The 24466-nt window shown below is 36.1% G+C and overlaps 1 protein-coding gene across 4 annotated transcripts in view; it reads right to left on the bottom strand.

Moving 5' to 3' along the window:
- Positions 1-24449, bottom strand: part of PEX1 (peroxisomal biogenesis factor 1) — a 61135-nt gene extending 36686 nt beyond the window's left edge. For 3 of the 4 annotated variants that reach the window (XM_019716785.3, XM_019716803.3, XM_019716796.3), the window contains exons 1-10: positions 24179-24448; positions 17362-17505; positions 14708-14791; positions 14401-14515; positions 13545-14302; positions 12047-12166; positions 8596-8719; positions 8265-8371; positions 7162-7244; positions 2323-2455 (exon numbers count right to left, since the gene is read on the bottom strand). In XM_019716785.3, the coding sequence (XP_019572344.3) occupies positions 2323-2455; positions 7162-7244; positions 8265-8371; positions 8596-8719; positions 12047-12166; positions 13545-14302; positions 14401-14515; positions 14708-14791; positions 17362-17505; positions 24179-24307 (1797 nt within the window). In that variant the 5' untranslated portion in view covers positions 24308-24448. Of the gene's footprint in view, positions 1-2322; positions 2456-7161; positions 7245-8264; positions 8372-8595; positions 8720-12046; positions 12167-13544; positions 14303-14400; positions 14516-14707; positions 14792-17361; positions 17506-24178 lie in introns of all 4 variants that reach the window. The other variant, XM_019716789.3, reaches the window with a different exon arrangement.
- Between the last annotated feature and the right edge of the window lie 17 nt (positions 24450-24466).

Below are 24466 nucleotides of genomic sequence, written 5' to 3'. Positions count from 1 at the left end.
TTTTTCAAAATAAATATTCTACCATGATGATGCATTTTGAAATTTGACATAGGTAATCTAGAAACCACACAGAGCTGTTGCTGTATTTTACCAGCCTTGTGTATCTGGGATAAATCCCATTTGATTGTGGTGTATTATTCTTTTCATATATTGGTTGATTTGATGTGCTAATATTTTATAGAGCATTTTTGCATCTATGTTCATGAGAGATATTGGTCTATAGTTCTCTTTTACTGTAATGTCTGTCTGGTTTTGGTATTAGGGTAATGCTGGCATTACAGAATGAGTGAGGAAGTATTATCTCTGCTCCTATCCTCTGAAAGAGATTGTACAGAATTGGTATAATTTTTTAAGTGCTTGGTAGAATTAACCAGTGAACCCATCTGGGCCTGGTGCTTTCTGTTTTGGAAGATTATTAACTATTGTTTCAATTTTTTTAGATACAGGCCTTTTTATATTGTGTATTTCATCTTGTGTGAATTTTGGCATCTTGTGTCTTTTAAGGAATTGGTCTATTCATCTGTGTTATCCAATTTGTGGACATAGAGTTGTTCATTACTATTACTACTTTATTATCCTTTTAATTTCCATGGGATCTGTAGTGATGTCCCTTCCCTTTTTTATTTCAGATATTAGTAATTTGTGTTCTCTTTTTTTCGGTTTGTTCCAATTTTTATTGGGCTGTTACACAGGGAGTTTACTCTGTGATAATCCACTGGGTTTACAATTTGTGCACTTTGTTATTTGTGTCCTCCATTTCAACTTAAAAATTAAAAATATATGAAAATAAAATCATTCAAATTTTATCATGGCTTTTCCTTGTTCTAATGATGAATTCAAAATTCTTTTTTCTCTTTTCTCTTTCCAGCTCTATTGAGATATAATTGTCTTACAACTTTGGATAAGTTTAAAGTATAAAACATGATGATCTGATACCCTTATATATTGCAAAATGATTACCACAATAGGGTTAATTAACACCTCTATCACCTAATTACCATTTCTTTTTTGTGGTAATAGATCTAAGATCTATTCTCTTAGCAACTTTCAGGTATATAATACAGCATTGTTAACTATAATCACCGTGCTGTATGTTCTATCATCTCTCTTTTTTCTTAGCTTGGTTAGAGGCTTATCAACTTTATTGATCTTTTCAGATAATCAGCTTTTGTTTTCACTGATTTTCTCTATTGATTTCCTGTTTTCGATTCATTGATTTCTGCTTTAATTTTTATTATTTCTTTTCTGCTTACATTGGATTCAATTTGCTCTTCCTAAGGTGGAAACTTATATTGGAGTAGTTGCTATGTCTTAAATAAGAATCAAAAGAAAGCAGCTAGGCTAGTAACAGGAAAAGAAAAGTTATATTGGAGTTAGAAGTGAACAGCAATGACAAAGCCTTACAATTTTGAATCGCAAAAAAGCACAAAGAATCACAAAGACCACATTATATCCCTGGCATCGATACTGTGTTGTAGAGAATAGAACTTTAAAAGGGCAGGGAACCTCAGGCAAAATTGACAAAGCTTAAAGAGAGAGTGGACACAATAACCATTATCTAGGAAACAGGACATCACAACAGATTCCACAATCGTTAAAAGGATAATAAGAGAATACTACAAATAATTTTATGCTCATAAATTTGACAACTTAGAAGAAATGGAACAATTCCTTGATAACTACCAAATGTCTGCCAAGATAAAACAGACAATTAAGGAAACTGAATTTATAGTTTAAAAACTAACAATAAAGAAATCTCCAGGCCCAGATGGTTCCACTGGAGTTTTAACCAAACATTTAAAGAAGAATGAACACCAATTTTATATAATCTCTTCCAGAAAACAGAACAGTGGGGAACACCTCTCAACTCTTTATTATCCTGATAGCAAAACTAAACAAAGACAGTACGGAAAAAGAAAACCATAGGTTAATATCTTTCATGAAATTAGATGCAAAAATCCTCGACAAAATACTGGCGAACAGAATTTAGCAATGTGTAAAAAAAATAAAAAAATACATCATAATCAAGTGGGATTTACTACAGATATGCAAGGTTGGTTCAACATTTGAAAATCAATAACCCTATTAACACCCTAAAAAAGAAAAATCACAGTCTTATCAATTGATACAGAAAAAGGGCAGGAAGAGCATCACTTTACTCATCACCACTTCCCAATATCTAATAGCAGACACTCAAAAATAGTACTGAAGGAACGAATGCTTTCCATATCTCATATTAATAATCCTATGTAACAGATGATCAAACCCCAAAAAAGAGAAATTAAAACTTATTAGTGAAATTAGCACATTTTAATCACATACCTTTCCTCCTGTGAGTAAAAGGGCTCCATTCCTAAGTCCTGCCACAAGGGACATCAGCTGCCGAGACAAAGGGCGTCCCAGGAGGCTGTGAGTGATGTGCTCCATGGAAGATACCCCTAAGGAATTCACTCCTCTGCAAAATATGTAAACAGTTGCATAATAAAACACTGAAGAATAAAATCTAACCATAAAAAATTGTGAAACTTTCCTTCCTAAGCTAGTTAATTATTTTTAAAAGAGTAAAATCTTAAAAATTCTCCTTTACTTGAAAGTATATTGAATTAATGACAAATCTGAGTCACAGTTTTTAACTTTCAAACATGAGCAATAACTGAAAGTTTTGTCCTAACAGGACTCCTTAAGGAATTTGTCTTAACATATACAAACACTACTCCTCATAAAGATTCCTGCTTTGGCAATCAACACAATCATAAATGGGTGCTTTTGAAGTGTTAAGATAATTGAAGATTTATTTCCTCTTAAACATCGCCTTTGAAATCCAGTTTCAATCTGTAGATTATACAAATATGAACTTCAGCCTAATTCCTGACTGACTGCCATTTAATTTCTGATAAATATCATAAATTCCTAAAATTAGAATCTGAACTGAAGAGATTTTACTTTAGACATGAATATTATGCTGTATTTAAACATTGTTACTTTATAGTTTAAACTTTTTACTGAAACATTTATAGACTATACTATTACAGGAAATCAAGTCACTACTACTACATCTACTAAAAGCCTCTGTGAAGAATTCTGAGAGGTAATGGTTTTATGGGATATCATGTTGTATAAGAAATAAGAGGTTCTTTTCAGATTTGTCTAAAAAGTTGAGGAAAACACAAATAATTCCAATTATTAATTATTATTAATAACTAGTAATCCCAGTTAATACTGAAAGAATAACTTAATTTGAAATATTTTTAAACATTCAACTAACATTTATAGAATAAACTTTTAAAATAAATTTATTAGCTCTAAGAATTATTGTTATGATTCTAGGTATGATCTAGGTCATACCTAGTTGCTTTCTTCTCATAAACCAAATCTCAAAGGAGACTTCCAATCAAGATAGCACAGTAGGTAAACACTGTACTCACCTCCTCCCACAACCACATTAAAATTATAATTATAAAACAACCATCCTTGAGAATCACCTGAAGACTAGATGAACAGAAGTTCTATAACTAAGGCTATAAAGAAGAAGCCACATCGAGACTGGTAGGAGGGGTGGAGATGCGAAATGGGCTGGTCCCACACCCACGTGGGGCAGTTAAGAATTGGGAGGGATATCTCAGCTGCAGAGACCCACCCTGAGGAAAGAGGGCTCCCAGCCCTACATTGGGCTCTTCAGCCCAGGGTTCCAGTGCTGAGAAGAGAATTCACCACAAATTCTGATCGTGAAAATCAGAGGGGGAACCTGTCTGGGTGATACAGAAGGCTGCTGTAGACCCAGGCAGCTTTTTAAAGGGCCTGAACAGACTCACTCGACCTAAGCCCCAGCAAAAGGACAGCAGCTCAAAAAGTGCCAGGGACAAATAGGGAGAAATTGAATTGTCTGGCTTTAAGGCAAGGGCTGGGGGGCAGCTCTCTTGGAGACTAAAGTGCCAGAAGGCACCAATGTTCCTCTGTAGAGCCCTCCCCCCACAGAGCCTGCAGGCACAGGTGGGCACCAAATCTGAGTCTACATTAACCTGGCTAACGCCACTCTCACCCCACCCTGGTGATTCTCTGAAACTCCATTCCATCTAATTCTCAAGCCTGGCCTGAACCTCTCTCAGAGCTAATACATACAAGCACCTGGTCTGGACCCATAATATGGACTTTCCTAAAATCTCCCAAAGGTTCATAAACCCCAAACGAGTAGCAGGCTGGTCTCAGTGTGCCCTGTACCTCTTGCTAAGTAGCCAAAGCCTGCTATTAGCAGCAGCCAGCCTCGGTTCACAGCACAACCACTCCCAGGTGCCTCCAAGCGCAGCACAGGCAGCAACCAACAATAGATCATTTTGTAACTCCTACCAGGTTGCCCTGTGCCAGAAAAAAGCAACAGCTAACCTTGGCCAGCACTGGATTCCCTCTCAAGAGGCTCTAGAACTAACACACTTGGTGGCTGGCTTCAGACCACACCAGAGCACCATCCAATTAGCAACACAAACGACACACTCAAAAGGTGGATTCAGCAGGCACCAGAGCCCCACTAATGTGAGTACCACTCTGTAGGGTCAACCCCTACACAACAGCTTGTCCAGTGTAGTCATTGTCAGGCCTCACAGTCAACCCGAGAGCCAATCCTACCCACTTATGTGCCAATAGCAATCAAGGCTCAACTACAACAGAGAGCACACACATCCCACAAGGGACACCCAGCTCAGGTGAATAGGGAGGCTGAGCAACTGGGACCCACAGCACACCTATTACATAAGCCACTCTACTAAGACCAGAAGCATACCAGGCTTGCCTAATACACAGAAACAAACACATGGAGGCAGCCAAAATATGGAGACAAAGAAACATGTCCCAAATGAGAGAACAGAACAAAGCTCCAGAAAAAGAACTAAACAAAATGGAGCCAAGCAATCTACCAGACGCAGAATTCAAAACACTGGTTATAAGGATGCTCCGTGATCTGAGGGAGAACTTCAACAAAGAGATAGGAAACAAAAAAGGAGATAGAAAACATAAAAAAGAACCAGTCAGAAATGAAGAATACAATCACTGAAATGAGGAATACATTAGATAAAATCAACAGCAGATTAGATGAAGCAGAGGATCAAATCAGTGATTTAGAAGATTAAAAGATAAGGTAGCAGAAGACACCCAATTGGAACAACCAAAAATAAATAAATAAATCCAAAAAATATTAGGATAGTTTAAGGGGCCTCTGGGACAACATTAAGTGTACTAACATTCACATCATAGAGGTACCAGAAGGAGAGAAAGCTCAAGATTGAAAACTTCTCTAACCTGGTGAAGGAAATATAGACATACAAGCCCAGGAAGTACAGAGAGTCCTGAACAAGCTAATCCCAAAGAGGCCCACAACAAGACACATCATAATTAAAATGCCAAAGGTTAAAGACAACGAATCTTAAATGCAGCAAAAGAAAAGCTGTTAGTTACCTACAAGAAAGCTGTGATAAGACTGTCAGCTGATTTCTCAACAGAAACTTCACAGCCAGGAGGGACTGGGACAAAATATTCAAAGTGATGAAAAGAAAGGACCTAAAACCAACACTACTCTACACAGCAAGGCTATTATATAGAATGGAAGGAGAGATAAAGAACTTCCCAGACAAGAAAAAGCTAAAGTAGTTCATTAACACCAAACCAGTATTACAAGAAATGTTAAGAGACTTCTTTAAGAAGAAAAAAAAAAATCAAAAATAAAAGAAAGTATTGCAAAGAGAAAAATTCTCACTGACAAAGGCAAACACATAATGAAAACAGAGCATCAAACAACACTAAAGCTGATACAAAGTTTAGAAGGCAAAAATAGGAAGATCATGTGTGATTACAACAGTAAATTAAGGGATATACACAAACACACACAAAAGAAGTAAAAAATAATGACAAAAACATAAACATGGACGGGGTGAGTAAAAATGGTAGTGATTTTGAATGTGTTCAAACTTAAGCAACCATCAACTTAAAATAGACGTTATAAACATAGCTTGGTATACATCAAGCACATGGTAACCAGAAACCAAAAATCTCCAAGATCTTTACAAGAAATAAAGAGAAACAAATCCAAACACTACAGAAAGACATCAACATATGAGAGAAGAGAGCAAGAGAATAAGGAACAGAGAATTACAAAAACAATCAGAAAACAATTAATAAAATGGCAATAACTGCATACCTATCAACAATTAGTTTAAATGTAAATTGATTAAATGTTCCAATCAAAAGATGAATGGATAAAGAAGACTGGTACACATATACAATGGAATATTACTTGGCCATAAAAAAGAATGAAATCTTACCATTTGTGGCAACACATGTTGGCCTAGAGGGTATTATGGTAAGTGAAATAAGTCAGACAGAGAAAGACAAATACCATATGATTTCACTTACATGTGAAATCTAAAAAACAAAGAAAACAAAACAGAAACAGATTTATAGATACAGAAAACAAACTGATGGTTGCCAGATGGGAGGAGGAGTTGGGTAGCTGGGTGAAAAAAGTGAAGGGGGAGGTGGGGGGTGGGAGATGAGGGTAAGGGGGATCGAATATATGGTGATGGAAGGAGAACTGACTCTGGGTGATGAACACACAATGGGATTTATAGATGATGTAATACAGAATTGTACACCTGAAATCTATGTAATTTTACTAACAATTGTCACCCCAATAAATTTAATAAAATAAAATTAAAAAAAAAAAATGAAGGGGTTTAAGAAGTATAAATTGGTAGTTACAAAATAGTCACAGGAACATAAAGTACAGCTTACAGAATATAGTCAAATAATATTGTAATAACTACTTAATGTGTCGGGGTACTAGACTTTTCAGGGGGATCACTTTACAAGTTATTTAAATGTCTAACCATTACGCGGTACACCTGAAACTAATATAATATTGAATGTCAACTGTAATTGAAAAAACTGAAATCTCAGAGTAAAATTTCTAATAAGCTTCAGACTTTTAGTTATCTGAGACAAGGCAAGTTACTAAGCTAGGTGTGAAAACAGAAACAATCCTTGAAAAAATATCTAATGCGTCAGTTAGATTATTCAATGACATTAACATCTACTTTAATATTTACACATAAAAACCCTGCCAGAGATAATGTCAAATATATCTGTAAGCGTGCTAATTTGGCCATAACTTCTTACCCCAAGCAGTTCAGCTTTAAAAAAGGAAGAATACAGTCAATTTCCTCACTGTCTTCTTCTTTTACCATAGGATCTAGAAGGACCTATAGTAGCAAGGAAAAACCAGTTTTACATTTCAAAGTAATATTTTTCACTGTTTTTCTTGGGTCCCAGGAAACTGAATTGCTGATTCTGTTACACCAGAGAGAAAAGATATACTGTGCATGCAAGATCATTACTTAAAATAGCTTTGATAATAATAATTTCTTCATCCAAGGAACACAAATATTTATGGTCAATAAGCAATAAAGAATGTCATCTCCTTGATGCATTTTACAGATCTATTTTTATTTGCAATTTTCATTTGTGTCATATTTATTCTTTTCACAATTCTTACACTTGTATCTTCTCTGAATGGTACTGCTTCAATTATATTTCAAAAGTAGAAAAACAATGTCTACCTCCAAACCACTGAAATTCTAAATGGCTAGAGTATCTTCTATTTTATAATGATAAGAGTAAATATCCTAACTAAAACATAATAATCTAAAAAGTCTACTTTTAAAATACTTGTGGAAGAAAAGTGATATATTTGTGAATAGTTGAGAATTTAAGAATTGCCAAAATAATATGGGTTGTACTACAAAGTTGAAGATAATATGAATTTTAAAAATCAAACTACTAAAGCTAAGTTTTCCTTTCTTTGTTTCTTTTTTTTTTTTCTAAGGAGGGCGCAGCTCACAGTGGCCCATGCAGGGATCTAACCGGCAACCTTGGTGTTATCAGCACCACGCTCTTACCAACTGAGCTAACTGGCCACCCCAGTTTTCCTTTGTTTTAATACAGGAGAATTTTAAATTATGATCCATTTGCCAGTTAATATTATCAGTTCTATTACTGATTTGTGCTGAGGCATTGATTTTAAATTTCTGATAAATCAACAATTAGTTTACATAAGTTAAAGATTATAGAATAAAATATTTTAAATCAAATTATTCCCTACTCTTATCATTTGAGTTTCTACTACACTTTAGGATGCAAGGTCTTACAAGTAAATTCATACTTTATTATCAATCACATGTGACAAATATTGTTTCATTAAATATTCAATAGTATGCAATTACTTGTATTGTGATCTTCTGTAGCAGATTGGTACTCAACAGAAAAATATTTTCTTCTTTTTCTTTTTGCCAAGAATGAACTATATTCAGAAAAAACTCCTTCAACCCTACTGAAAAGAAAGTAATAAATGTAGAGTTAGTTCTGAAGCGGAGATGAAACAATTTAAGATTTTAAATATCAAATTTATTTAAATTTAAATAAAGGCATTCTTCGGTATGTAAAATCTGTTTACATGTTTCTTGTTCACACGTGTCACAAGTTGGAAAAACAATGAAAAATGTTATGACTTCTCCAATAGGAAAAATATCAAAATAACAAATAAAATTTACCCACCATCTTTAATTCCCAGCTTAATATATTCTTTCTCTGATATTATCAAAGGAAATGTGGTCGTAGTAGATTGCTGTAGCCATGAAGAGAACACAGTTTTTATGTCTTCTTCACAGATGTCTTTAGGCTGCCAGAGAAAATGAAAGCACAATAATAAATTATCCTGATCCTGATCTTAACCTTAACTTTAATATCCTTATTTTAACACCTCATAATCTTGCTAATAAAATGTAAACTTTACCCAAAAAAAACGCAGGAAGAATGTTCATATTCTATAGGCACAGATTTTGGATTTGACACTCTAGTCAGTACAATGAACACAGTTTTACCTGAAGGAACATTTATACAAGTGGCAAAATTTTAAATGCTCTCTTTTACTATGTCCAGTGATAACACATGCCATAATTTGAATTTCGCTCACTGAATAAGCATTCCCACCTCATTCTCCCTTGTCTCCCTCTACTGTAGAGGTGGGAAAGCAAACTCCTAGCTTGGATTCCCAGCTTGGAGGGGTGTGTGTGTGTGTGTGTGTGTGTGTGTGTCTGTGTCTGTGTCTGTGTCTGGATTTTGGACAGTGGTGTGCAATCAGCAATCCTTGGGAAAGCCTTCTCTTCCTGATTAAAAGGTAGAGAAACCTTATAAGGAGAAGGCGTTTGCCTTGTGCCTTTCCTTCTGCTGCATGAATGCAGATGTGATGGCTAATTAGTACAGCAAATATCTTGCTTCTAATAGGAGGAAAGTCATAGGCTAAGTATGGCGGAAGAGAAAGACCAAAGGAGCATAGATCCTTGAGGACATGGTTTAACCACCTACAGCTCCTCCAAATTTCTTTATACATCAGAAAAACTCTATATATTCAAGTTACTTTCTCTTCTTTTTTTCTGTTAAGCTGGCCACAGTGCTCATATACTCAACAAGTAAAGTGTTAATACATTGTTAAAAAGGCATGAAGAAATTCTGAGAAAAACATTGCTAATTTTTAAAGTTTTCAAAATTAAAATTATTAAATTTTTAAAACCTATTTGAAATTAAAAACAGGAAAAACAAAAATTCTTATGGGGAAGTTGGTTAATATCTGTCCAGAAAAATTAAACCTCTACGCTGTAATTTCTCAACTGGTATCTATTATCTCTCTTCATCCAGAGTTAAGCTTTTATTTGCTGATTAAGCTCAGTTCAGAACTTGATCACTACCAAAAGCAGTCTAAACTAAGGACAGTCATCACTTTCCCATTCTTAAAATCACAGAAATAGTTACTTCTTTGGACATTATTGGGCAATGAGATTAAAGACCTAAACAAAATAATAAACTGAAAATGATAATTATTTAAAATCAAGACTTTAGAATCAGAAAGCAATTGACAGTTCCTCTAGAATCAAACATCTTTATGTCCCAGGCGACATAATCATAGCCCAGAGAGACCTGCCAAGGTCATAAAGATTCCACTAAAATATGCAACGTAGGATAGAAAAGGAATTCTGTAGTAATATCCCATCAGTGAGGAAAAAAAAAAAATCTCATGACCAGTGGCTAATTATTTTCATACATAAGAGATGTAACTTTTGAAAAATACTAAGGTCAGTAACCAGAAAGTTAAAACAAAACTACAAATCACTGTGTACTGTTCAGCCAATGTATTAAATACTCAGTTACATAATATTACAGAAATGGCATCATTCTCTTTGTTTTCCTCTTCTCCAGTCACATAATATAATCTATTTTACCTGGGGTTTCATCAACTAGAAAGTTCTGCTAAATTGGTTCTTCCATGACTTAATGACCATCATGATTCTGAGGTTCCAAAAGTACTATTTGAATTATCACAGAAGGAATATTTTGAACATATAATACAATAATCTCCTGCATTATAATCCTCTGAGAACTGGCAACCTAAACTTGTACAGATGATAATACTCTATTAAAAAGATTTTACAATTAAGTTCAACACCTCATTTCCTGGCCATACCAATTCTAAAGGATTAACAGAGAAGGAAAGTAAAACAGTCTAGCACTCTTTTAGGCTGTAATATTAATACAGAAATAACATGGGAGAAATTTTTAAAAATTACATAGATGTATAATTTAAAAATATTAATTTTTAAAGCCAAAAATATCCATATTTATATTGGCACAGTATACATCATATGTGTATTATTTATTAAAGACTTGTTGGTTTCTTTTCCCAAAAAGTTAAACAGAATTTACCATATGATCCAGCAATTCTACTCCTAGGTATGAGGTAGGACAATTAAGTTTGCAAACTCATCCTAGAAAAAGTGCTACATACCCCATTGCTGAAGATCACTACGGTCACCTTTGAAGTACTCCCCTTGGGAAGCTATGCACCAATGCCAATGCCTAGTCCACCCTTCCAAGCAATTTTGGAACTCTTTTTCTGGAATGGCGATCAGAGCTGTTGCTGTATTACCCTTGATGTCCTGAATGTCATCAAAATGTCTACCTTTCATTTCTTCCTTTATCTTCGGGTAAAGAAAGAAGTTACTGGGAGCCAGATCAGGTGAGTAGGGAGGGTGTTCCAATACAGTTATTTGTTTACTGGCTAAAATCTCCCTCACAGACAGTGCTGTGTGAGCTGGTACATTGTCGTGATGCAAGAGCCATGGATTGTTGGCGAAAAGTTCAGGTCGTCTAACTTTTTCACACAGCCTTTTCGGCACTTCCAAATAGTAAACTTGGTTAACTGTTTGTCTAGTTGGTACAAATTCATAATAAATAATCCCTCTGATATCAAAAAAGGTTAGCAACTTCGTTGCAACAAGTTCGCGAACTTAATTGTCCAACCTCATATATACCAAAAGAATTGAAAGCAAGAACTCATACAGATACTTGGATACCACCGTTCATAGCCACATTATTCACAATAGCCAAGAGGTATAAACAACCCAAGCCCACCAAGAGATGAATGGATAAACAAAACGTAATATATCCATACAATGGAATATTATTCAGCCATAAAAAGAGATAAAGTTCTGATACATGCTACAACATGGATGAACCTTGGAAACAGGTTAAGTAAAATAAGCCAGACACAAAGAACAAATATTGTATGATTCCACTTATATGAAATATTTAGAATAAGCAAATTTATAGAGATAGATTATAGATTAGAGGTTACCAGGAGCTAGGGGAGGTAGGGATGAAGAGTTATTATTTAAAGGACACACAGTTTCTGTGGGGGTGATGGGAAAGTTTTGGAAACAGATAATGGTAATGGTTGCACAATATTATGAATGTAATAATGCCAATGAATTATACATCTAAAAATGGCTAAAATCGCATTTTTATGTTGCATATATTTTACCACAATAAAGAAAAAGGAAAAAAGACTTTCTAGCAAAAAGAAGTACAACATTCTTATCACTTAGCTAAAGCAACTAGAAGTTTTACAACACATGTAAAACAATTGTAACATAACATACAAATTTGAACTCACTAAGTTTTCTCTTGGTTGTAATTTTAGAGACCTTGGAATTTTAGGGGGAACTTCCACTGGAGTTATTCTGACTACTGCATGCATTTCTATATTTAGTCTCTTTCTCAGGTCATCTGGAATCTGAAATTTAAAAATGAACAGAAATATAAATATGCTCAAAACTTGATTAAAAAATATTCCAGAGCACACATATTCAAATTAACTTCTATGAATTCAGGTGAAATGGTAGGAGCTATGATTCGTAGCATAAACAGATGGATAGTTAGGTACTGTTATATCACAAACATTTCAATTTCCCCCCTACCTTTCTTTCTTTTAATCTCTTCTTCAGAATGTGATCAATTTTGATCTATCAAGTCAAACCTGTCTGAATACCTGATGGTAACTACTGCCACTCCTCACTGGCCATGGCTCCCAACCTTTAGAGTGGGAAGTGAGACTCCTCACTGCTATCTTATGTGGTCCCCAAGACTTGACCACCATCACTTCTTCACCCCGTCCTCACCATTCCAAAGAGTATTCATACCTAACGGCAGAACCATTAATAAAAGGAGGTTAAGTCATAGCAAGTTCAGCGTTAGACAATTTGGTTTTGAAGACGCAGTGGGATCTACTAAACTGAGTTTAGAGCTAACAGAAAATAGTGAGGCAGTGGTCTGGAGCTTTAGGAAATGCTGTAGGCTGAAGAGATGAAAACTTTCTAAGTCACCTGCATAAAGGTGATAGGGAAAACTGTGGAAGTAAAAGAAATCTACAAAGGAAAACCCCTTCCCTTCCTATTTTTCTTCACTGTCTTAACAATTTCTTCCCTTTCTCACTATGAAGTTTCGCTTCAAAGTGGTTCAAAATTAGGGTCAAGTAAGTGGGACTGGTGACTCATTTCACATTATTAGCATTTATATTTGAGGCCAGGATGAGACAGTGAAACATTAGTCGCTCTTACTTCCTCTCCCCATTACATAGGTTAAAGAGCTGATACCAGCAGAGTAAGCTTTTGGGCTCATTCCAGTCAGGTACCGTCACAGGGAGCAGGAAGATCGCCTCACACTGCAGGTCTCTCTCTACATTGGGCATTTTCCCCAACACACAAGAAGTCTTTCTTGTGTTTTCAAGAACTTGGAAACAAATCTTCTGCAGGTATTAAAGATACAAGGATTCGTAGGGCACTCCAAGCTAAGCGTGAACTCTGGAGTCAGCATGCCTAGTTTTACTCCTAGTTCTACTTACTAGCTATGTAACCACAGGCAAGTGATTTTGACCTCTCTAGGCCTGTACCTGTCTAATATTATACTGTTCAAGTTTACGTAGGCAGAAAATGCACAATCTGTACCCAAACAAGGACTCTACCCTGCAATCAGAAATCTGTTCCTGCAGAGACTTTGGATACTATTTCTTATTAATATGGTTTTCAATTTGTATATATTATTCTAATTCATAATTTGGGGAAGTTCAAACAACATAAAATTATTTCCTTCCTAATTATAAAATTTATACTAACCCAGACTTTCCCAAGATGGAGAGCTTCTACATTTTTGGCGTATTTTATGGCATTCTTCAATTCCTCAAGTCCGTTCCAGACGACCTTCAGTACACAGGACTTACCTTCTTCTTGACTATGGTCTAGGCTAATTTGTTTTTGATCTACTGGTTCTGACATCTGCTTCTCTTTTTCAGATGACAGGACATTCTGCTTTGTTTTACTCTGCTGTTGCTTTGGAGAAAAGAGCTTAACGAGCTTTCCATAGGTCACAGTAAAGCTGGGCTCCACATCAAAATATTCCTGGTCCCATGGAAATACATGAATGGCATTGTATTTGTGAAACACAGAAGTTGCTGATGAGTTACATACACTGGGAGGCTGAGATTTGCATACTCTGAAAATATTGTCTATAGGAACAGCTTTTGACTGGATCTTTTTGAATGCATTGATTTCAGTTATACCCCAAGATGTCTCTTGTTTCTTCTCAGACCCAAAGGAAAAAATGCTTTCTATCATACTCCATAAGCTTGATGGTGGGTCAATTGTATCCTCTGAATCTGTTTCATTAGACCCAGTGACTCTTGTAGTATGTGACTGAAGTTGCTTGGTTTGCAGTTCTTTTGTCAATCCTTGTTCTCTTTCATAATAATGAAATGTTCCACGTGTATCACCTGCTTTTGAAAAAGTATTCTCTTTGGCTTGGCGTGTCTTTGGCTGAATAAGGAGTTTTGTGTCTGTTTCTAGCCTTCCATAAGTAGCAGCTGGTATTAGTGTAACTGTGTAGAAAATAAGGCGCATTAGTGCACGTTTGTCTCTGTTTTAGACTCAGTGCTATGGCGTAGAGTATGATGGCAAATATTACGATAGCACCTACCAATTTGGATAAATATGTAAGTTTGTTGATCAACCCAAACAGGAAAAATGGCTTTTGGAAAAACAATTCGAATTTGATCTAGAAGATGCTGTTCAAGGGAAGCAGCATGCAGCTCCTAGAACCAATGACAAAAAGATCAATTCACTTCATATTTTGTCCATTCCATGTCTAGTAAGAAAATCTCAAGTCATTCTTATAACTCAAACCAATTCAGAACGTATAACGGAGCACAGAGAAATCTAAAGACACTGATATTTTGAAGCAGTGTAATGTCAAACTGGGATAGTTCTCATTTTGTTTTCTTTACCAGTATCTCCCAATCATCTGCTGAGAGGGGTTCCACCTCAACTTGTTCACAAGACACCACATGGGAACACGGCTTGAGAAACACCTAGAAAAAATTTAAAATGTAAAATTGCTTTTAAAAAACTTTTCTGTATCTCTAGAAAATAAGAAGTTCTCTCTTTAGGTATGTAATTAAGTGTGTGTGTCTGTGTATAGTCTTTCATTTGACAAATATTTATTAAGTACTGATTCTTAGCTAGGCTTTGATATACTCAGCATTTTAGGAAAAATTATTTCACAATTAATTATAGAATAAAGGAAAATACATCCTAGCACAACACATGTTTTTTAAAAAATAAAATAAAGGTAACCATTTTAAAAAAAGAAATGTAAGTTTAGAAATGCAACGAGATGGGGGTGGCCGGTTAGATCAGCTGATTAGAGCATGGTGCTAATAACACCAAAGTTGCTGGTTCGATCTCTGCATGGGACACTATGAGCTGTGCCCTCCTTAAAAAAAAAAAAATGAATAAATAAAAAAAAAAATAAATAATAAATAAAAATGCAAAGAGAAACAACAATATCATCAAGTCATGGCTTGATCTAGTATACAAATACTATTATTTACTGAAGTTTTACAACTGTTAGTTTTAGAACTATGTCAATCCATGCTGCTTCTAGAAAATTAAAAAACACACTGAAATAGAGACTACAGCCAATTACAGTGGTACCTCGGTTTTCGAATGTAATCCATTCCGGAAGACCGTTCGAGTTCTGAAACGTTTGAAAACCAAGGCTCGGTTTCCCCATAGAAAAGTAATGCAAAATGGATTAATCCGTTCCAGACCTTTAAAATCAACCGCTAAAGCTGCCAATTTAGCATGAATTTTACTATCTAATGACACCATAGATCCATAAAATTTATGACGTTTGTAAAACGAAATATTCGTCAACTGAGACATTCGAAAACCGAGGTATCACGGTATTTAGATTTACTTAGAGTGCCTCACCGGACTCCTCAGTAAATTTCCCTTTACTACTCCCGTTTCCCTATTTGAAAGGGGTATTTGTGAGGAAGCACACAGCAGCTCCTGTCCACCAGGAAGCTAGAGTCCTGGGCGAGCCAGGCCACTTCCTGTTCCTATCTGTTCCTACGGATGATTCTTTGGGAAACAGTGCCTTAGTGATATTGCTACAATACAGAGGAGCTGCAGAAAATCAGGTAAAAGTTCACTGTGAGGCAAATGGTGATTAAAAACAAGCAGGAGTGTTCAGAGCACTGATGAGACTTGATCAGGAATAGGAAGCGATGTTTCCCACAGGGAAGTGTCTATTACTGGGTTTTGGATTTAAGATGTTCTGGATCAGTAATAACTAACAGAAGTATATGAATAAATTCAGGATTAAAATGATTTTCCCCTTGTTCTACCTATCACCATATTTTCCCAAATTGATCTCTCTGTTTTATGTCCATTTCTATTCATGTAACTTCTTTTTCATTAGACATAGACCAGAATTGTCAAAAAACAAACAAACAAACAAACAAACAACAACAAAAAAAACTCAAAGAGAGCAGAACTGTAATTTGTTATGCAATCCTGGGCAAAATATTCCATCTCCCTTGGTTTGTAGAGCAAGGCACCAAAGTTAGTGATTTCTCAGGTTACTCTGGTGCTAAAGTTTTAAGATTCTAGCAAAAACTTAGGGTAAGCAAAGGACTACTGAGAGGCCTATGGATTTCTTATAAAAAACATGCATGAACAAAATTAGTCTGTTGAAAACAAGTTAAAAAGATGTGATTATCTGTTGTACAGTTGTGGGAAACTGGTAATAGGAAGCAAATTAGCCCCATCTATCAAATTTTTAAACGTGCAGCCCCCCAATTCAATTTTTACTATTTCATTCCATAAACATATAGAGAGATGTTCAATGCATATTATTTGTAATACATGGAAAAGTATCTCTGATTTAGTTTGTGGGAAAAAATTGCAGAAAATACGTATGATCTCATTTTTTAAATCCTAAAGGTCTAGTGAGATCCCAACATACAATATATACTCATTCTGAGACTGGAGTTAAAGAAACAGAAATTTTTTTTTTTACTTTTAATGTATTACTTCTCTAGTTTAAATATTTTTAAAGGAATAAATTGGTGAATATAATAAAATGATAAAATAGACATGAGTCCTTAAGCTTTGGGGTTTATAATCTAAACACATTAAATTCATAGGCAAGATTAAACTGGAAAAATAATATCCCTCTTTTGTAGGACAGTTTTCTGAAAATCAAGTATAACCCTGGAAGGTTAGAAAATTTGTCAGAAACAAATGAAATGAAGCTCGATAACAGAAAGTAAAATGTAATAATTTATAAAGCAAAAATAATTGCACAAAAGCAAAATTAGGGAACATAGAAAGTGAGTAAAATAGAAAGCAGATTATAAAGTCAACTAGAGAGCTTGGTAGACTGTAAGATAATGAGTTAACATCACAGTATATGGTAGATAATGACTTAACAGTGTATATAGTCAACTTGAATACATCGGACTAATTTATAGGAACATACAAGTTAGGTGTCATCTCTCTCCTTAAAAAATATCTGACTTCTAAATTTTATTTTCATTGCTATATTATGCAATATTAGAAAAATGTCATTGTCACCACATTTTGTGCTTACCTGTTCCCCATTTGAGAGTCCAAGTTTCTGACCAATTTGTCTGTTAATTTCAGCCACATTTTCACCTTGATCGCTGAAATGCCTGCCTTCCACCCAGCTCAAGAATGCAGGCTGGTGACCCCAGGTTACTTCTATAGCTTGATTCTATTTATTCAGAAATAAAAAATAGGGGGAAATACTTTGAAAGTTTTTACATGCTTTTCTGGATTCACATAAAAGGTAAAACTATTATTGCAATCCACAAACACAAAAAAGGTTCTATAGTTGATAGCTCTCTGTTATCCACATGTCATAGCATTTAAAAAGCTATAATCATTTCAAACATGCAACAATGGTGATGCTATACGTGAAACCAATATACTTACAGTCTTATGATAGCATTATAAATTGATTCAATCATTCCAAAATTCAAAGTGGCAAAAAGCAGAGAATGAACTTTTATGACCTTGATGTGTGTGTGTGTGCATGTGTATGTATAATTAATTAATGATTCAAAGAAGAAAAAACCTACATCAGAATATATCTCTGTAGTACTTTCTATAAGAATGAAAACAGGATTGGCTTAAGTGTCTACCAATAGGAAAATTATTAAATAAGCTATAAATTTACTATTTTAAAATGAGTCAATAACTAGAAACATATACCATGATCATTAAAAATGTATTTTATTTTTTTTTGATCTCTCTTCTTGGCCAAGGGAAACAAGAAAAAATAAACAAAGGAGACTACATCAAACTAAAAAAAGTTTTTACACAGCAGAGGAAACCATCAACAAAACAAAAGGCATCCTACTGAATGGGAGAAGATATTCACCAATAATATACCTGATAAGGGGTTAATATCCAATATTTATAAAGAACTCATACAACAACAAAAAAACAAACAATCCAATTTAAAAATGGGCAGAGGACCTGAATAGACATTTCTCTAAAGAGGACATACAGCTAGATGGCCAACAGACAGACATATGAAAAGATGCTCCATGTCACTAATCATCAGAGAAATGCAAATTAAAATCACAATGCAGTATTACTTTACACCCGTCAGAATGGCTATCATCAATAAGTCAACAAAAAAAATTGTTGGCATGCACTGTTGGTGGGATTGCAAATTGGTCCAGCTACTATGGAAAACAGTATGGAAATTCCTCAGAAAATTAAAAATTGACTACATATGACCCAGTAATTCCACTTCTGGGTATTTATCTGAAGAAACCCAAACACTAAGTCAAAAAGATATATGCATTCCTTTGTTCACTGCAGCCTTATTTACAATAGCCAAGCTATTAAAGCAACCTAAATGTCTGTCAATAGCGGACTGGATAAAGAAAATATAATACATATATACAATCGAATATTACTCAGCCATAAAAAAAGAGTGAAATCTTACCATTTGTGACAACATAGGTGGACCTAGACGGTATTATGCTAAGTAAAATAAGTCAGACAGAGGAAAACAAATACCATATGATTTCACTTATATGTGGAATCTGAAAACCAAATTAAATGAGCAAACAAAATACAAACAGACTAATACCATAGATACAGAGAACAAACTGATGGTTGCCAGATAGGAGGAGGATTTGGGGGCGGGGTGAAAAAGGAGACAGGATTAAGAAGTACAAATTGACAGTTACAAAATAGTCATGGGGACATAAAGAATGGCTTAGGGAATGTAGTCAATAATAATGTAATAACTATGTATGGTGCCAGGTGGGTACTAGACGGGGGATCACTTTGCAGGTTATATAAATGTCTAATGATTATGCTGTACACCTGAAACTAATGTAATACTGGATGTTAATTGTAACTGAAAAAAATTTAAAAAGTAGCAGTATTTATTGATTAGAATAAATTCAGATGGTAAAAGCACAAAAAAGTATAAAACGTGAGAGTAGGTCCCTATTCCCAGAGGTAATTAACTGTTAATAGTGTCTTACGCATACTTCCAGAAATTTTATATTACGCAGCTTCATAAATAAAAATTTAAAGTTCTAGAACTATGGAAACATATTTTATAAGAAAATAGTAAAACATGACATTTATTCTCATTAAGAACATTTGTATAAAATATTTAAGTTTGTCACTAAGGATTAAAAAACAATGTTTTCTATTATTAAAGAATTACAAACTCATTATAAAAACCTCGGAAAATATATAAACTTGGAAGGAAAAAAAGGAATTATTGGTATTCCCTCCACAAAAAGACAACCATGTGAACAATTTTGTCTATTTCTGGCTAATCTTTTTTTTATGCAAAGTATTTCACTTTATACAAGTTAATTTTTAATTAATAATTTTTTAACTTATTGGGGTAACATTGGTTAATAACATTACATAAATTTATAACAAACATCTTTATACTCCATTGTGTGCTCACCACCCGAATTCTAATCTCCTGCTGTCACCATTCATTTGACCCCTTACCTTCTTCGTCCTCCCCATCCCCCTCCCCTCAGACAACAAGTTAATTTTTTACATGGCTGTGTATTTTAGTCATTATTTAGTATCCTTTTTCTCCCACTTAATATTGTATCATAAGCATTTTGACACATAGATCACTTTTTAATAAAAAGTAAGGCTTTCATTAATAGCCATCAAAACTTACCATATCAAGAAGTTTTAGTATTAAATTCATTTATTTATACCAAAATAAATTCATTAAATATTAAATTAATTCATTTACATCATATTTTACTACCTCAAAACTGGTTATAGGTTGCTTATTGTCTTTCTTTAAACGTCGCAAATTTCAAAGGATGTTGGAGCCACTTCTGAGGTAATATAATGTACTTTAAGTTAAACATATTAAAACTTTGTATATAAGAAAGTTATCGTGTATCACTTAGCCTTGTAATTTTTCTCATAATTCTTCACAGGAATAGCCCAAGCGCTCTGGCTGACAAAAATCTTTCTATGGAGTACAGTGTGATAAAGTAGAAAGAACCCTAGATTTGGAGTCAAAAGTCCTAAGTTACTATGTCAGGTGTAACTGTGGGAGCCGAGGTCACCAGAGAGAAAGTGCCCACCCTACCCCAGATGCTTTCTATGGAGTTTCAGCAGAGTCAGTGAAAGTGTCTCTATTTCACATGAAGAAACTCTTAAAAGTAGAGATGTTAAATAAGGAAATAGGAAATGCGCCTGAAATATCAAAAAGGAGAATTCCTCCAACTCACTGGAAAAGGAGAAAACTAACTTTATTAAACAGAAAAAATACTTCAATGATTCGTTTGGTCAAAATGTAGTAACCAGCTCCATAAAGTCATAAAATATGTTCAGTTAAATTTAGCAAACTTCGCAGAGTAATGTTCTGAGTTCATTTTTATGTCAAAAGTTTTTCACTTGAACCACAGCGCCCTGGGCACTCAGGTAGAGAAGAAAGGACAGACTAGAGAAAGGAGCCCCTATTCCAGGAATTTAATCTAATCAGCAAATGACTGACTACTTGCTGTTGCCCAAACCTTCAGGTGAAATCATAGGTTGCAATGCCTTAGGACTGGCCAGGTCCCAGGCCTGGGTTATTTCTGGCTAACACAAAAGAAATGACCATCTGTACCTCTCTGGTCATTTCTGGAAGGCAATTTAGGTTGTGTGCATTCAGTATGCGTATGAATCCTTTCCCCCATTTCATCAATCATTGCAAGTCCCGAGCCTGGAGTACAGAAAAAGTAACTAAGTTAAAGGAGTTGTTCTCAACTGGGGGTGATTTTGTCCCCCAGGAGACATACGGCAATGTCTGGAGACATTTTTGGTAGTCACAACTGGGAGGAGGGGTGCTACCAGCATCTAGTAGGTACAGGCTAAGGACGTTGCTAAACATCTTCCAGTACGCAGGACAGGCCCCCGCAACAAAACATTATCCAGCCTAAAATGTTCAGAAATCCTGAGTTAAAGCATCAACTGGGTATCCAGTCCTGAAACAAGGACTTGGATAAACAAAAGACAATACTTGAAACACAGAAAAGAGCTTAACAAATGAGATGTGTCACATAAACACAGCAGTGAAGTTTTGAAAAGGAGACAAATGTAGGCAACAGAGAATTTGAAAGCTATCTGGAGGAGGTAGGATTATGGCATGGTTTTTAAAGGCATGGAATGAGGAAAATGTAGGGAAGAACAACAGCATTGAGTAAAAATACATAAGTGGGAAGTAGCTGGGTTATGAATGGAATAATGAGAAGCCTAGTCTGGATGAGGCAGAGTGAGTTATAGACAAGAAGGTAAATTCACTGCACGGAAATGGTACTGGCCTAGGAGTACGTCTCCTTAGGCGTAAAAGTACAGAAATGACCTACAGGCATATCTTGGTTTTTTGTACTTAGCTTTATTGTGCTTCACAGATGTTGTATTTTTCACAAATAGAAGGCAAGACCCTCCATCCACAAAAAAGATTATAACTCGCTCTTTGGTGAGACTCACTTTGTGGCTACACTCGCTTTAGGGCAGTGGTCTGGAACCAAACCCGTAACACCTCCGAGGTATGCCTGTAGATAGACACCTAAGGTCCCTTTCACCATCAACATTCTAGGATTCTAGAACAGTGGGTCTCAACACATTTGTGCATCTAAGTAGCCTGGAGTTATTTTAAAAGTTACAGATGTCCACTCCCCAATTTCTGATTCAGTAGATCTTGGGAAGGACAAGAACACCTGTATTTTTTAAAGCTTAAAGGTAAGTCTGACACAGGCCACAAAACCACTGTTCAAACCCTCATCCCCTTCCTTACAGTATCATCTGTATTATGCATTCAATGCTTCAGCCCAAATAAAATAATTCAGCCTATTAATTCCCAACTCATGACTTTCTGCTTTAATAATTACATATGCCCTCAAACCCAATAATCCTGGGAACCCACCCCAAATAACCAGAAATGAAAATAATGTTTTATAAACAAAGATGTGCTCTTTTTTTATTAAAATGTAATTTTTGTTATCACTTTTAATGTCTGAAAATTAATACAATACAAATGTTCAATCACAGTGAAAAACTATGGCAAATTTGATAGAATACTAATTAAACATGAAAAATGATGACCTTTAAACAAAACATTCATAATAATACTATACGAAAATAGCAGACACAAAACTATATGTGTGTGTGTGTAGGACTTCATATGTGTTAAAAATAATTAAGGATTAGAAACAAAACTGGAAGATTTGATCCAAACTGTTAACATTAGTTATCTCCAGATTTGGGGATTAATGGTAACTTTAATTTTCTGGGTTATGATTTTCCATGCCTCCTAAATTTTCTATAAAACACATGTATTACTTTTATAATCGGGGAGAAAAGTTGGCCTGTTCTGCTGATATAAGTTAAACAGAAACAACAATTTGTCCCAAGGCCGAAGAGATTTAAATTTTAAAAAGATATCCATGAATTAATTCTTATGAATATTTATTGAAAGCTCAAGGTTTAAAATAAAGACAAGACCGCTAAATTCTTAAACAGTGATGAATGGAACATAGCATCTACATCTTAGGACCACATTATTAGTTACTATAAGCAGCTTTCCTACACACTCATTAGGTGGGGATTTGAAAGCAGCTGAAAAACTCCACCAAACCTCACTGAGAGCACAGGGCAGGGTCTACCTAGACTTAGTGATGAACTCTTCTCCAGCCATGAAAGAAGCTTGTAGGGACCAAAAGATTGTCTGCTAAAAGAAATAATGGAAGGATCTGCTGAAAGATAGTGGAGGGAAATAATCTAGAAAAATAGTTACTGAGAAGTAGCTAAAGGGTAAAGGTGTGATACTTGAAATTATTGCAAACTCTTAAGTATTTCCTGCTTGGAGTAGCCAGTGGTGAGTACCACACGTCCAGGATTTTCGAGGATTTCAAATACAGGCACACCTCGTTTTATCGTGCTTCCCTTTATTGCTCTTCACAGATGTTGCATTTTTTACAAATTGAAAGCAAGACCCTCTATCAGCAAAAAAGATTACCAGTGGCTTTATTGCCACACTCATTTTCTTGCAGTGGTATGGAACCGAACCCACAGTATCTCCAAGGTGTGCCTGTCTTCTAGCCTTTTGCCTCCATAAGCACACTCAAACTCCTAGACCAGGTGCTTCTATTTTTAATTATGAAAGGAGGGATGTCATATCTCAGGCAACTGTTATAGCTATGAACCACAATCACTAAATCTAGAAGGGCTAATGACAACAGAGGTTCAAGAATCCTAACTACAGACGTCCAAGTATGCATAATCCACTGCACGTTCCTGGCACACCTCGGAGGTGCTCCCAGCGTCCGCCAGTGACTGCAGGGAAAAACCTTTAACCTATCCCGCTGATGGGACACGGGCTCAGTCCCTGCTAACCCACAGGGACTCCGCAAACCAAGTCTGCTCCTTCTGCTGGAGGCCAGGACCACAGCCGCTCAGGAACCTGGAAATCGCCGTCGGAAAGAACATTCTTAAAAAACAAAAACAACAACAAAAGAACCGACTTCTGAAGGGCTTTCCAACCTGGGATGAGGAATATCTGAACGGAGAGGTAGAGTATTAAGATGTCTGAAAGCCCAGCTCCACCGAATGAAAAGCCCAGAGATAAGGCCAGTTAACTAAAAGGCCCGGGCTGCACTAGACGTGGTGTGGGCTGCACTGACTGCCCTGACCAGCCCTGACCTCGAAGGGCCCTCAGTCGGGCCACTACACCGCTCGGCGGCACCAGGAAAGCAGCCCGTGCCCGGTCGTCGGATGAGGCCTTGAGCGGCTGCCGCGCCCCTGGAAGGCCTCGGCCGGGTCCGACCCCAGACTACACACCAGGTGTCCCGAGTCCGGGCTGGGAGACCCCGTCGGAGCCAGCGCTTTACCTGCAGCAGGTGCAGCTGGGACACGAGGCGCCGTGGCAAGTGCAGGAAGCAGTCACGAGCGTTGGTGAAGGCCACAGTCACTGCCGCCCCACCTCCCCCGGCACCCGCCAGGCGTTCGCTGCCCCACATTGTCTTCCAACACGGCTCCCCCGACCGCCAACCCTAGCGGACCCCGGCCAACCCCGCAGGCCCAGAGCGTCCGACCCGGATAAAATCGATCGGTCCCTCCCCCTCGCCCAGCCGCGCGTCTCACCGCTCACGAGTAGGGGGAGGAGCAAGCAAGCCTTC

Source organism: Rhinolophus sinicus, chromosome 4 (genome assembly GCF_057876585.1).
Source record: "Rhinolophus sinicus isolate RSI-liver-muscle chromosome 4, RSI-T2T, whole genome shotgun sequence".
Taxonomy (NCBI): domain Eukaryota; kingdom Metazoa; phylum Chordata; class Mammalia; order Chiroptera; family Rhinolophidae; genus Rhinolophus; species Rhinolophus sinicus.
This window is presented reverse-complemented; position numbering and strand designations above follow the sequence as displayed.